The 13,883-nt window shown below is 54.7% G+C and overlaps 1 protein-coding gene across 7 annotated transcripts in view; it reads right to left on the bottom strand.

The window, feature by feature from the left end:
* Window positions 1-471: 471 nt before the first annotated feature.
* ADARB1 (adenosine deaminase RNA specific B1) overlaps window positions 472-13,883 on the bottom strand; it is a 98,558-nt gene continuing 85,146 nt past the window's right edge. For 5 of the 7 annotated variants that reach the window (XM_084873740.1, XM_084873744.1, XM_084873741.1 and 2 more), the window contains 3 exons: window positions 8,448-8,629; window positions 4,755-4,889; window positions 472-3,957 (listed from right to left, as the gene is read on the bottom strand). In XM_084873740.1, the coding sequence (XP_084729866.1) occupies window positions 3,626-3,957; window positions 4,755-4,889; window positions 8,448-8,629 (649 nt within the window). In that variant the 3' untranslated portion in view covers window positions 472-3,625. Of the gene's footprint in view, window positions 3,958-4,710; window positions 4,890-8,447; window positions 8,630-13,883 lie in introns of all 7 variants that reach the window. The other 2 variants (XM_084873745.1, XM_084873746.1) reach the window with 1 other exon arrangement.

Raw genomic sequence — 13,883 nt, 5'->3', positions numbered from 1 at the left:
AAACTCATGGCCCGTGGGCCACATGCCTCGTTTATCTGGCCATGTGGTAGCGTTTGACAAGCTTGATGTAGTCCATGGCTATTGTTGGTGTCCCAGTCCCTCCTGTGCCCCTCCTCCCCGCCCACATCGCCCTCACAGGTCCTGGCGGTGACTGGGCTCACCACATCACCACCACAGAAGGGGCTGGGCAGGGCAGCTCTAAGCGCCCTTTGTACACCTGACATGTTGGAGCTGCGGGCATGCTCAGGAAGGTAGTGAAAAAGCCAGGAATGGAGGAGGGCAGGGACCCAGCGAGCCTGTCCCCTAATGGGAGGAGCTGGGAGCAGCACAGCTGGCCCCACTAGACCGCAGCCCCAGCTCCGGCCACTTACCCACACCTTCCAGCTGATGCTCAGAGGGCCGGCCAGCCCCTGGCCTGGCAGCGGACCAGGGAGAGAGGGTCAGGCAGGAGAGAGACTCAGCACACTGCGGTAGTGAAACGCTTGGTTTTATTGAGGATGTTGCAAATCCTTTGTCTACGTGACAGCGTCTCATGCTCGGTCCCACGGGTCTCGGTGCGCGAGGAGCGCATGCGGGTGTGACGTGTGGTATATACATCAATATACATATGGGAACACCGAGGGGCGTCTCAGCGGTGGTTTCTTGGCCGAATTACATTCACATAAAGTGTCCAAGTTCAGAAGTCAAGTTCAAAGCACACAGCCTAGTCTGAGAGGGCGAGGGCTTTCGGGCTCACCCCATCAACACTCCAGAGACCATGCTTTCCGCCGTTGGTGGGCACGTCCAAAGGATGCCCTCAGGCCTGGCGCACCATCAGCCACACCGGAGCCCGAACAGGTGTGCCTGGCACCCGGACAGGTATCTTGGGGGCTGGAGGCTCATCCCTTCAAACAGCGTGCAGGGAAGTGCAGCCGCTGAGCCAGGATCAGGTCAGACCCTGTCTCCCACCCCCTCCCATCGTGTGGACACACTGTGTGCTGCGGGCAGGAGGTGGGCACAGGACACGCGGGGGACAAGGACACACAGAACTGGACACACATGATCACGAGTACTCTGCCCTTCCCATGTACACGGCCGGAAACCTTTTGAGAGATTTCATAGGATGTAGAGATGGAAAAGCCAGCTAGTTTTATTTCTCTTGCTGGATCAAACCTGTGGCTGGGGCAGAGCTTACATTTTGGTGTAAATAGTTTGGAAATGGAGGGGCCCGTCTGTGTCGTGTTCTGTGAGGAGGACATGCAGCCTCTGTCCCCTCTCAGGCCCGGGGAAGGACGGAGCCGCTCCCCAGCGGCCACGAGAAGTCACTGAACAGGAAGCGCTTCTTTACAAAGCGACCCTACAGCGTGGAGACCGATGAAGTGGTTCGAATAAACATGGATTCCAGAGAAACCAATCCCTTCCGAGATGCTGGCTGGAGGGGACATTCAAAAATAATTGTTTTGGATGACAGTGCAAATCTCCCAAATAGGAAGAAAGGTTCAATGAAGACCCGGGATCGGAATGGCGGTGCCCCTTGCCTGAGAAGGTGAGGCTGACCCTGAGCAGGTGAGGGGGGCTGAGCCACGTGGCTAGGATGCCGGCCCCTGGCTGCGGCCCAGCCTGGAAGAGCCTGGCTCACGACACAAATGTCCTGCCACCCGAGACGTCCCTTCCACTCCCTTCCCGCCAGCGGCCTGGCCGCCAGGGCCTGGGCTGGGCGGTGACCGGTTCCTGTGGAGCTGACTCAGGTTTAGCTGCCAGAGCAGAAACCCTCCCCACCCCACTGGTCAGAAATCCTCAAAACTTAATGTTTTTCTCAAAAACAAACAAACGAACAAAAAAAAAACAAGTCCCTGGTTGTGTCAATTTTTCTGTGAAGTCTCAAAAGTCCAGACTGAGGACCCTGGATGCCAATCAATGCCCCGAGGAGCCAGCTGGGTGTCTGGAGTGCAGTGAGAGCAGAGGGGACAGTCTAAAGTGCTTTGTCTCCACAGGAGTGACCTGACCCACCCTCCTTCCTGCTCAGGAGAGAGCTTCCGGCCGCCTGTCCTAGGGGTTTCCCTGTCTCAGGAGCAGGGGCTGGGTGGGCCTGCTGCCTTCCTCCCTGGCAGCCACAGGCTAGGCCCGGGTGCTCCAGGCCCAGCCCTGCATCGCAGCCTGCCCTGCTGGTCACACAAGCCCGGCCCAGGATGGTGCCCAGCGCGGGTCCCACGGGGACGGCACACAGTAAGGCCTCCGCTCACCTGGGCGAGAGGAACTCAGCCGACTTCTCTCAGCATCTGACAGAGGGACGGCAGGACACATGGGACGGGACTCGTCTACGGAATGTATTTCCACCGGGCTTTGTCGTCAAAATCCACATCTTTTTTTTAAAAACTAAGTCCATCTCCCTTTCCCCATTAGAAAAAATACCATTTGTAGAGAGAAGCATAAAAACACAGGGCCTCCCCGATGTCTTCCGGGCGTGGGCAAGCCTGCGGGGAGGGCGGCACCACGAGGGCCCTTCCCTGCGATGTGGAAAGTGCCAGCGCATGGGGACCAGGCCTGAGCCCGCCCTCGGGGGGCTGGGGACGAGCAACACCCTCCAGCGGGGGAATGAATGCTGGTGCCTGAACCTGGGAGTCCCGGCATGTGGGCCCCCAGGACGTGATCAGCAGGGCTCCACGCGCTGCACTGTCTGAGCCTGAGGACACGGGACACTGGGTGCACAGCCCGAAGCCACCGGTGTCGGCACTGGGACTTCGCTGTGGGGAGGGGTGTCCCCTCTCTCTCCCCAGGGCACCCATGGACCCCTCCACAACCAAGAGTCAGCCAAGGGCTCGAAGCACTTCCTCCACCCACTCAGCGCTGACCCCGAGTGGAAGCAACAGGCCACTGGTATGGGTCTCTGAGCACAGTTTGGGGGGCAGCTGGCCTCGACCAGCCCTGACCCCCCGGCTCGCCTGCCCTGGGCCGTCCTGTGTGCTGCAGGGTGCTGAGCAGAACCCCTGGGTCCTCACCTGCCAGCAGCACCCTTCCCTGCCGTGACTCCGCCCCGCCCACTGTGCTGCCGCCTTCTTCGGCCTGCGTGCTTTCTTCTCAAATGTGCCTTTGATAAAGCTGGAAGGAATAACTTAAAAAGATGCCTTAAGTGGTATTTTTCAAAATGAGTGTTCGCTCATGGCGTCGGGCTCAGAGGGAGGAGTGGGGTCAGGCTGGTTATTGTGCGGTAGCCCGGATGTGCTCCCACTGGTCCCGAAACGTTCAATACTGCTTCAAAACCCAAACGAATGGCCCATTCACCCCTGACTATATAGAAGCGAACCAAGGGAGGTTTCCTGTGATATGATCCTACGAGGAGCACAGAGGCTTCCGGAGCGGCTGGGCCCCGTCGGGGGTGTGGGGCGTGGACTAGACTTCCCTAGGTTACTACTTCCTACCTCTACTTACTCTTCCTCCATGGAGAATGTTGTGTGTTTTTTTTGCAATTAAAATAATGTGGCATAAGAGTGACCTGGCATAAGTACTTATTTTATATAAATCATGTTCCTAGCTCTGAATAAATTATTTATTCAAGAATTTCACACCAAGTAATTGCTATTTCTAAGCTTAAGGAAGCCCTACTCAGTAGAACTCAATTTCTATCATAAACGGAGATTGAAAGCAGTCACTGGGCCCTGGAGGGGGAGATGGTGCCGCAGAGGTGCCCAGGGCGGCACCGGACCCCGCTTCCCCGCTCCCCGCTGCGTGCCCGTCCCAGTTCGGATGGAGGTTCGGGAAGGCGCCGGACGCCGGGCGCTCCACCCCCGCCGCCGCCGGTCAGGGCGTGAGCGAGAACTGGTCCTGCTCGGTGGGCTTCTCCACCCAGGCCCCCAGCCCCGCCTTGATGAACGCCCGGAACATGCAGGCCTTGGCCGCCTGGTACTCCCTCGCCACCAGCTTGGACTCGTGGTACAGGTTGGGCTTGAGGATCTTGGAGCGCTGCAGGCTGGTGGGAACCTGTGTGAAGACGAGAAGACAAGCACAACCATTTAAACAGAAGCTAAAACGGAAGATGTTCAGACAGTGGTGTGTGGTGCTGTGCTGGCTCCTGGGACAGGGCCACCAGGTGACGGTGCCTCCCACAGGGGGGCCGCTCTCGCGTGGGACAGAGCCAGGGTCCTCCGAGGGTCGTGCTCCCACCCCAAGGAGCAGCCTTGCAAACGGGCGGTGCTCTGCCACCCACAGACAGTGGATCCCAATGCCCATTTCAACACGGTGGCTCTTTAAAACCACAGGGTTGGTCACTGGAACTCTACACTGGCCACTCACAGCTGAGTTCCTGCAATTCGTCTATTCCTCCAAAGCCAGCTTCCTAACGAACTAACACTACAGGCCTGACTCACAAGTCAGTGAAAGCTAGCTAGTGTATAGATTTGCTAAATTGGGGCTTATTTGGGGGAAAGGGTCCCGCTGCTGTTGGTGCAGGGAAAAGGTCTAAAATCCTTCCTGCGGGTCTGACTGCGCCCAGCAGTGCCCGTCCTGTGGGCCCCCAGCTCCTCGTCTGAGGTGACAGGAGGTGCCGGCAGGAGGGCGAAAAGGGGCGCTGCCTCTGAGCGGAGCTGCGTTAGGGTGACGAGCCAGGGCCAGACCTCAGGCTGAACGCCGCCAGAGGGAACAGGCTCGGGAGGGTCGTGTGGACGGGGCGGGGCTGTGACAGGACAAACAAGCGACGGGGAGTGGGGTGGCCGTCGCCGAGGGGCGCCTCAGTACCTTGCCGTGCACACGCATCCAGCGACAGTACAATGCGTGCTTACACAGGCGTGACGCTCGGCCCAGCTCGTCCTTGCCCGTCGTGGAGTTGATGACCTCGATGGCCGAGTCGCCCACCGTCCAGTTGACGCTGAAGTTGGGAGCCTTCCCCGGCTGCCGCGCTTCTGCGTTGCTGATGCCTGGCAGGGAGAGACAGGCAAGGTGACACGGAGCCCCACCCGGCAGGTGAGTGGGACCAGGTGGGCTCACACATGTCCCACTGCCCAGGGATCACTGTCCGCTGGGAGGCAGGCTGGAGGTCCACAGAGCCTGGAACCTCAGCTTCACACCACTTCTGACTCCCCGGGGCACGGAGCCGGGCAGCCGGGCAGCCTGCAGGCGGACGGCAAGTGGCTTTGTAGCTCCAGGTCCCGCCAAGTCATACTGGGTGCTCCTCGGGGGATGACACCGGCCCTGGAGCTCAGGCCCTGAAGCTGGGCCCACCCTGCCTCGCACACCCTACACCCCATGTGAGAACCAACTTCTTTACATGTCTTCCTACCACATCTCATCCATTTCTAGGACCAATGCTTCATTCACTTATTTTCACTCAGGGCCACCATTCTGCACAGTGTCCCTGTGGCTCCACTTGTCACTTCTGAGTGAGTTCTAAGAAACTAGTTTGGTCTAGTTTATCTCTGAGTTACTGATGAGTCCCATTTCCTCGAGGCCAGGCCCTTGGCCTTTCATACTCTCTCTCTGTAGCCAACGTGTAGTTTCAGTGCAGGGCAGTCAAAGTAATTTGATTCAATTACTCAGAGCAGTGACCACGTGATGCACTGCGGAGCTGAGCAGCATGATGGACTGGAGAGAAAACTGTTCATTCGTTATCAAGTCTGTTACCTTTCAAGGAGACCAACTTCAAATGGAGCCTCTGTCCCCACTTCCAGCAATTGCTCTACATCACACCGTGTGAGACAGACAGTAGGGTACGTGGAGAGTTATGACGAGGGCTTGGCTCCCCAGGTTGCGGAGGGTTAGGGTTAGAGAAGTCCCATGAGCTGCCGGCTGTGAGCTGGAGGCCCAGGACAGCTGGCAGTGTAGTTCTGTCTGAGTCCAAAGGCAGAGAACCAGGGGCCGGCGGTGTGAGTCCCGGCCAACTGGAGAAGGTGAGATGAGTCGTCCCAGCTCAGCCAGCCAGGCAGGGAAAAGGGATGAACTCCTTAACACGGGCCTCAGTGGATTCAATGTGGGTGGACCCAAACTGGGGAAGAGTCTGCTTTACTGAATCCACCTATCAAATGCTGACCTCACCTGCAAACACCCCTGACTCCCCCAGAAGGAACAAGTACTCTGGGTGCCTGTGGCCAGCCAGGATGATGCAGAAACTAATCATCACAGACCTCCGTTTACTGCGGTGTACACTGAGCCGCTTCTTTCCCGAACAGCTGTTTGGGTTTCCTGGAGTTCCCGTCGCCTTTGTGTTTTGTTGTTTATGAAAGAGGCATGTCCCTTCACCTTTGAAAGGCCGCTCAGCTTCTCAGTTTATTTGTGAAAATATATTCACTTTCTTCCGAAAAACATCCTTTTCTGAGTTCTGACGTGGTTCTCTGTTCAAAATAGGCTTGCTGCTGAGTTATCCTGTCATCATATTGTTTACTTATAAGATAATTGGATCCAACTATTTTCTTTCTTGGAGGTATGTCTGCTTCATTTTGCTAGAGTATCCTTACATTTTCCTCCAAAAATATACAATGGAGACAGATCTTGTTTATCCTTGAAGATCTAAACATTATCACTTTATCAGAATGCCCTACATCAGAATGCTGCTGCCACTGGCTCAGCATTCGAGAACACTCTGCTGCCGATACCTGAGTGTTGTCTCTGCTCTTCGCAGAACTCTAACACTCGATCATGGAGGCCCCTGGTCTGTCCCTATCAGTAGGCAGAGGGAGAAACTGAGGCACAAACCTGCCAACAGGGTGGAGCTACAGCAGCCAGCCTCGGCTGTGCCTCAGGCTCTGGCTGCCAGCTGCGTGGGCTCAGCATGGCCCTAACCCCATGGCTGGGGCCCCGGCTTTGGGGTTGGAGATGATCCTAGGGACAGGAGAATGAAGAGCGGTTCTTCTATTTTGTCATCTATTTCATATTTTTTCAAACATGTAGAATGCACCGATGGGTTTAAGGCCTCTGTCTTGCAAAGGCTATGCTTCAATATCTTTTTATAGCCATTCATGCACTTCATGTACATCTGATCTGATAAAAATAACCTGACTTTTAAAAATGAGCTCTCATTTCGGTATCTGAGAAGATTCCTTTAGAAAATGATCCTGTCCTCAGAGACTCTGCTATGGACTTGATGTTGCTTAGACTCATCAGGACACTGACGAGCAGCTGCTCTGAGCAGCGCCTATGGGCCACACAGTGTTTTCCGTGTCTCTGAGTCCAGGAGATGAGTGGCAGCCGAAATGAAGCCCTGTTCTCAAACGCAGAACAGGGAGTAAACAGGGAGAACTTATCCTCTGATGCATGAGAGCTGGACGCCAACACAACGACACTTCACAACTTCCAGGAAGCTCCATGGGTGTGGATGCTACCATTTCAACTTCCCCACAATTGTTTTATCAGACTCTACTTTTCCTTAAAAAAGAATGGCTAAGGTTAGGGAGCTGTAACATTTTATCTGAGACAACCTGTGTGCCCCCTCGTGCGTAAGCGCTGTGGTCGGAGGGCCGTGCTTTCGGTCCCACACGGCTTCAGTCTGTTACCGCACACTGCGGCCAGTGAATACACACCAGGAGACTCGGGGAGTTTGGGCTATGCCATAACTACATCTAGTGGGTCTTCAAACTACGGCCCGCGGGCCACATGCGGCCCGCAGAGGAGTCTGATCCAGCCCGCCAGGTTTTTTGGGCAGTGAGCGCAGCCGAGGTGTTACAGTAGGAATTAGTAGTTCATATAGTCCGGCCCTCCAGCTCTCTGAGGGACAGTGATCTGGCCCCCACTTTAAAAAGTTTGAGGACCCCTGGGCTATGGTTTTAGTTCCGAGCTTAAAAGGTAAGTAAAATGATATTTTCAGCAGGATATAAAATACCTGTGTCTTTTAAAATAGGGGTGAACTGAGAAGTTTGGATTGAATTCAAAAGCTCTTGTTCACTCTGCTGATAGCCACTGAAATTCTAAGAGAGAACCAACAAACGAGTAACAGTGAGCGTACAGGACAAGCGCCAGATTCACTGACTCGTGGGCTTGCACTGGTCCATACAATCACATCCCTGACACACCCATGTGTCAAGGGCACATTTCAATGACATGACCAACCTCCTAAGAGCAAGCTGGGAGCGAGGAGAAAGGCCAGGCTGCCACCTGCACGGGGCTGGCTCGGCGGGGGCAGCTCGTCAGCGTGACCACATAGGCTGGTGGCCAGCCCAGCTGGGTCTCAGACAGCCGATGGGTGTAATTTCCACAGCATCTTAGTCTCTCCGTGGAGACAGGGCCTCAATGCATATGCATGAAAGACAGAGGCAGAGGTGCCACATCAGGGCTGTCAATCCTTCACAAATGGTGAGGTTTTCATCGGTAAGAGATAACCTGGCCCCAGGACTCACGAAACAGCCCCCTCCCCCCTTCAGTGGCCAGACTGTCCCCCGAGGAAAAGCTACCCCACAAGCAGCTTCCCTGTGGTGCTTTTATGCACACGGCGTGGCCACTGCACACGCGTTCGTGGGGAAGAGGTGAGGTCACGCTGGGATACTTGCCACTGAGCAGAGGCTTGTTGAGGGTGTAGAGAGGGGGCAGGTCTTCGATGTTGGAGATCCGCTGGTACATGGCTCTGGAGAGGTGGTCCCCGTGGTACAGGCTGCCCAAGATGATGCTCGAGAGGTAAATGGGCTCCACGAAGATGCTGAGTAGGGAGCCCTGGATGCCCACCACGTTCCACCTGCCGGCAGAGGGAGCGGGCCTCAGCGGGGGCAGCGTCTGCGCAGACCTGCCGCCCACCTGCCGGGTGTGCAGAGGTCGTTAATGCTGCACCACGTCGGCCAATTAAAAAGAGAGCAGCTAGAAGTAACCGACTTAGCAGCTTAGAGTGTTAAAGAGAAAAGACTACTTAAAAATCATGTTAGCTGTAAAATGGCCTTTTGCCACAATGACACGCCGACTGAAGGTTAGTTCTAGCAAGGTATCCACAAGACATGTGAGAAAAATCAAAAGGGAGAGTAAGTATTTTATCACTTCTAATAGAAATGATCTCTCTGGAGTCCTTAAAACCACTCAACGGTCATTTCCCTGGTCCTTAGCGACACCTCTGACTCAGGTTCCTTTTCACACTCGGAGGCGAGAACCTCGGGAGGAGGTGTGCACTCTCGCTGCCCACTGGTCACTGAACCTGCCCTGTCAGTCACAGCAGTGGCGACACTGGAACCGCACTGGGGCTGACTGCAGGACCCTCACCGAACCAGTCATTCACATCGCTGACATCCAGGGGTTCGTTTGAGCTCTAACTGAGACACCATCCCTCAAACACGCCGCTGCTCTCTCTCTGAGCCCCAACAGGAGAAATTCCACAGCCCAGGGAGTCCGCACCCTCAGTGCTGGCCTCATCCATGGGACCAACGTCACAGCCCACATGGTCCTGGAGCCCGGGGACAAGCAGTCAAAAGGAAAACACATGAATCAAGAATTAAAAGTTGAGCCGGGACCGGTTTGGCTCAGTGGATAGAGCGTCGGCCTGCGGACTGAAAGGTCCTGGGTTCGATTCTGGGCAAGGGCATGTACCTTGGTTGCGGGCACATCCCCAGTAGGGGGTGTGCAGGAGGCAGCTGGTCGATGATTCTCTCTCATCGATGTTTCTAGCTCTCTATCCCTCTCTCTTCCTCTCTGTGAAAAATCAATAAAATATATTAAACAAAAGTAAAAAAAAAAAAAAAAAAAAAAAAAAAAAGAATTAAAAGTTGAGCTGAAATGCATTTTTGGGAGAGCAGGGTTCCACGAACAGAGCAGAAGAGGGGTGCTGGCTTCACTCAGAGAAGGTGACCCTGAACTCAAGGCTCCAGAGGGGGAGTGAGGCAGAGGGAACGAGCCACCACCCAGACCCAGCGGGGGACAGGCCCAGGCCAGGGTGGAGCCAGGGCAGGGACAGGCCTGAGCAGCCTCAGCTCGCCCTGGCTGTCCTCAGGGCAGGGAGCTCCTGAGGCCTTCCGGGGAGGTTGGGGCCACCCGACTCAATGGAAGTGCTTTCCCGAGAGGGTCCTTTGCGGAGGTGAGCTACCAGACTGTGGGGAAGGTCTGGTGGGATGGCAGCCAGGTGGTGGCCGTAGGACAGCCTCCTCTGCAGCGCAGGTCAGAGGTGAGTGGGGGCAGCAAATGTAGAAACATGAGTGCTCCCCTGTCCTCTTCCACTGTGTCCACTCTCTCCACTGGCCATCAGCTCTGCCGTATCTCCGGCCTTCCAGCATGGTCAGAGCTGGGAACCTCTCCCTAAACCCTGGCCCACCCAGCTCCATGTCCCACACTCAGGCCAAACTCGCTCCTTCGTCCCTGTCACTGAAGAGACCTCCTTTCTCAAGGGTCCAGAAGCTACCTCTGCTGGGGCACAGCCCCGCCTCCACCGATTCATCCTCTCCTACGTCCCCCACGGCCCCACCCTAGCGCCCATCCCCAACAGCAGCTGCCTAACCTGTGAAAATGCAGGTCAGACAAGGTCACTCCTGTGCACAAAACCCGCCAACACTCCCATCTTCTCCGAGAAAAGGCCATCATTCCCGTCCGACCCAGCTCCTCCTCCCTGACCCTCCAGCCTCGGGGCCTCCCACGCTCAGCTCGGGCCACCAGGGTCCTGCTGCCCCCTCCAGAGCCCTTCCTCCGGGTCCTCCATCCAGGAATGGTGCTCCATACTGGAACCACGGCCCCCTTTGATGTCTCTGTGGAAAGTCTCCCTTGGTGCCCTGTACCAGCCCCTCCTGTGTTACTTGCATGTCTATTTTTTGTCTCCCCACCCCTACCAGTATGTAAGCTCCTGGGGGAAGGACTCTGTCCCTGATCTATTCCAGCTTAAACTCTGCACCAGGTACCTGCAGGTCAACAAGCAGGTGCCGAGCAGGCAAATCCTCCAATTCCTACCTCTCCCGCCTTCTGAAACACAATTAAAACACAGGTCTCCTATCTTACAAGGAAAAGCAGGAATGACTGGATGCTTACCGAAACCACAGGCACCTTTCTGTGGAAATTCAGGCCATCCTTAGGCAGAATGCCACCTCCTGGGCCCACTTTAAAACACTGATGCTGCAGAAAGCTCGGTTTGCTATGAGTCGTTAATTCGGGCACATGCTCCACAAGAGTTCCAGAAGCTCCGGATGGGTCTGTGGAGGCCCTGGTGGAAGTGGGGTGCACACTGCCACTCTGCTGACAGGCTCCACCCCTGAGCGTCACAAAGGACAGCCAGGACCGAACTTCACCAGGAGGAAAAATGCCCAGTGATGGCCAAGGGGCCCAGTGATTTTTGCTTTTCCCTGGGGAGGGTGCAGGGTTCATAACAGTTTGCTGGTGACACTGGAAGAACCACCAGGTGCTGAGTGCTCACTCGGCTGCTGTGCTCACTGCCCAGGCCGCATTCTCTCTCACCTTCCTCAAGTCATTTCTCAGAGGACAGGGTTCAGTTCCCACGAGTCCCTGGATCCGTAAAGTGCCTGGCCCAGTCCTGAGAGGCTGAGTGTGCGAGCGGCCCGTGGCCAGGCCAGTTGTCACAGGAGAGCTCTGACCCAGCTACAGCCTCCTCAGCACCTGGCCCAGACAGTCAGGACTTGGTCAGCTGCCCTAACTACTGTCCCTGCTTCCCAACTTCCGGTCCTCAGAGAAAGTCCAGTCTGCGCCCCACCAGAGGCAGCCCCACTTCTGGAGAGTGAGCCCCAACCTCCATGGGACACACCTGAGCCTCCCTGGTCCCATGGAGCTGTCCCACCCGGCCTGCCCACACAGTGAGGGCGCCCTCACCCCCAACCACAGCAGCTCTGACTAACCAAACTGTCTGCCCTCAGGGGTGGTCTCTGCTTCCTCCCACAGCTCTGTGCAGTCCAGAGCACAGAGGCCAGGGTCATCAGACTGGAGACCCTGGCGCCTTCTCACAGCCAGGCTGGCGCAACTCGCCATGAGATGGTTAACCCCACTCTCGTCACTGTGACCCATGCAACCTTGAGGAGAGCCGTAGCTGCCTTCAGCCAAACTGCCCACCAACCCACCAGACAGCGCCTGGTGACCCCAGTGGTAGCTCTGCACCTCCCTCCCCACCGACAGCCCACTGCAGCCTCACTCCTACGCCTGCCCTCTGCCCCTGGCCCAGGTCCTGCCCCGCAGGTTGGGACCTACAGGACACTGCTCTGTCCCCTGTGAGGGACACAGGACACCTCGCCAGCACCTGCCCACTGCCTCCCATCCGTGACGGCCTCTCGGGTGGCCGTTCATTTCATTCCCTCAGGACAGGACAGGAGGACTGTAGCCAGAGGGCAGCGTTCCGGCCGCCACGCTGTTTCTGGACCACGGCTGTTCTTGTTGGAAGCATGGCCATCTGTCTGTGTGACACTGAATGTTAAGCCCTTTTCAACCACTTCCGAGTTTACAAAAATGAGGTGACTCTAGGAGGATGGGGGCCAGCTGCCAGGGGAACTGACTACATAATTAGAGGGGGTGGGAGAGGAACTGGGGGTCAAACAGATCACCAACAATCAATGATGTAATCAATCCTGGCTATGTGACAGAGATCTGCATAAAACCCAACAGGCTGGTGAACCCATCAGGTGGGAAAGGAGGGGGAGGGGGTCACTGTTCACAGGGCACCTTTGTTTCTTCCTTCTCCTCTGCTGGGTTTGTTCTGTTGTTCTCTTTCCAGCCGACCGCTGTGGTACTTTTGACATTTACCTACAATAATTTTCTAGTTCCCATGAGATTTCTCCTGTGAGCCCTGAGGTATAACTGGCATGCGCTGTACGGTACTGTATATGTTGAAGCATATGATTCGGTAAGTAGCACATGTGTTTCTACCCGGAGACCATCACTCCCCGAATCTTGCTCATTCCTTATTCACCTTGTTCCATTCCTTCCTCACTGTCCCTCTTACTCTGATCCCTGTCCTGCTCTTCCCTACGCCACGGGCAATCACTGATCTGCTTCTGTCACTGTAGACCAGTTTGCATGTTCTAGGAATGTACATACTTTTGGGGATCTGGTTTCCTTAACTCTGAATAATTATTTTTAGATTTGCCCAGGCTGCATGTGCATCATTGTTTATTATTATTTGCCTGAGTGGTGCCCCACTGCATGGAGAAGCATCGTTTGGCCACCCCTGTACTACTGCTGCCACTTGCATTGCTCCTAGTTTTTGACATTACAACGAAAGTTGGACACATGTCATTATACATTTGTCCAAATCCACAGAATGTGCACCACCAAGAGTGACCCTAACACAATGTGTCAGTGTAGGTTCATCCATTGTAACCATGTGCCTGGTGGGGGATGGATAATTGGGGGAGGTGGTGCAGGGCAGAGGGGGTAGACGGCATATGTGAATCCCTGTACCTTTGTCTTAATTTTGTTATGAATCTAAAGAAATGTGTAGGATGGTAGTTTTCCATTGTGTGTTTTATCACAATTATAATAGGTCAGTGATGCCACCAATAATTACACAGAATATATAGCAGATAACAAGATAATCATCCCACTAACACAGAAAGTATAAAGTTCTAGGAATCTGTTAAAAACTGCCTGACATTTTTGTGAAAAACTATAAATGCTGTAAAAGAAATATTTTAAATATGGAGAGAGATGTAAAATATTCATGGGTGGACTGATTTAACTTCATATCAATTCCTTTCAACTCAGTCCATAAGTTCAATGCAGTTTCATATGTTATCTCAGCAAAACTTTGGGAGACACTAAACAAGATGACTCTAAAATACGTACAGAAGAACAGAGGATCATAAAAGGCTATCAAAAGTTTGAAAAAAAATGACTAAAGAATGGCAGTTTTATCCCACCAGATCTTTAAACTATTAAAATGTCAGAATAATCTATATATATAAAAGCCTAAGTGACTGTTAGGACTGGTCGACCAAATGACTGGTAGACTGGTCCCTATGATGTGCACTGACCACCAGGAGGCAGACACTCAATGCAGGAGCTGTCCCCTGGTGGTCAGTGCACTC

This window comes from Pipistrellus hanaki (genome assembly GCF_964339955.1).
Source record: "Pipistrellus hanaki genome assembly, chromosome: 2".
NCBI classification, from domain to species: Eukaryota; Metazoa; Chordata; class Mammalia; order Chiroptera; family Vespertilionidae; genus Pipistrellus; species Pipistrellus hanaki.
The sequence above is the reverse complement of the archived record's forward strand: the minus strand, read 5'-3'. Positions and strand labels throughout refer to the sequence as shown.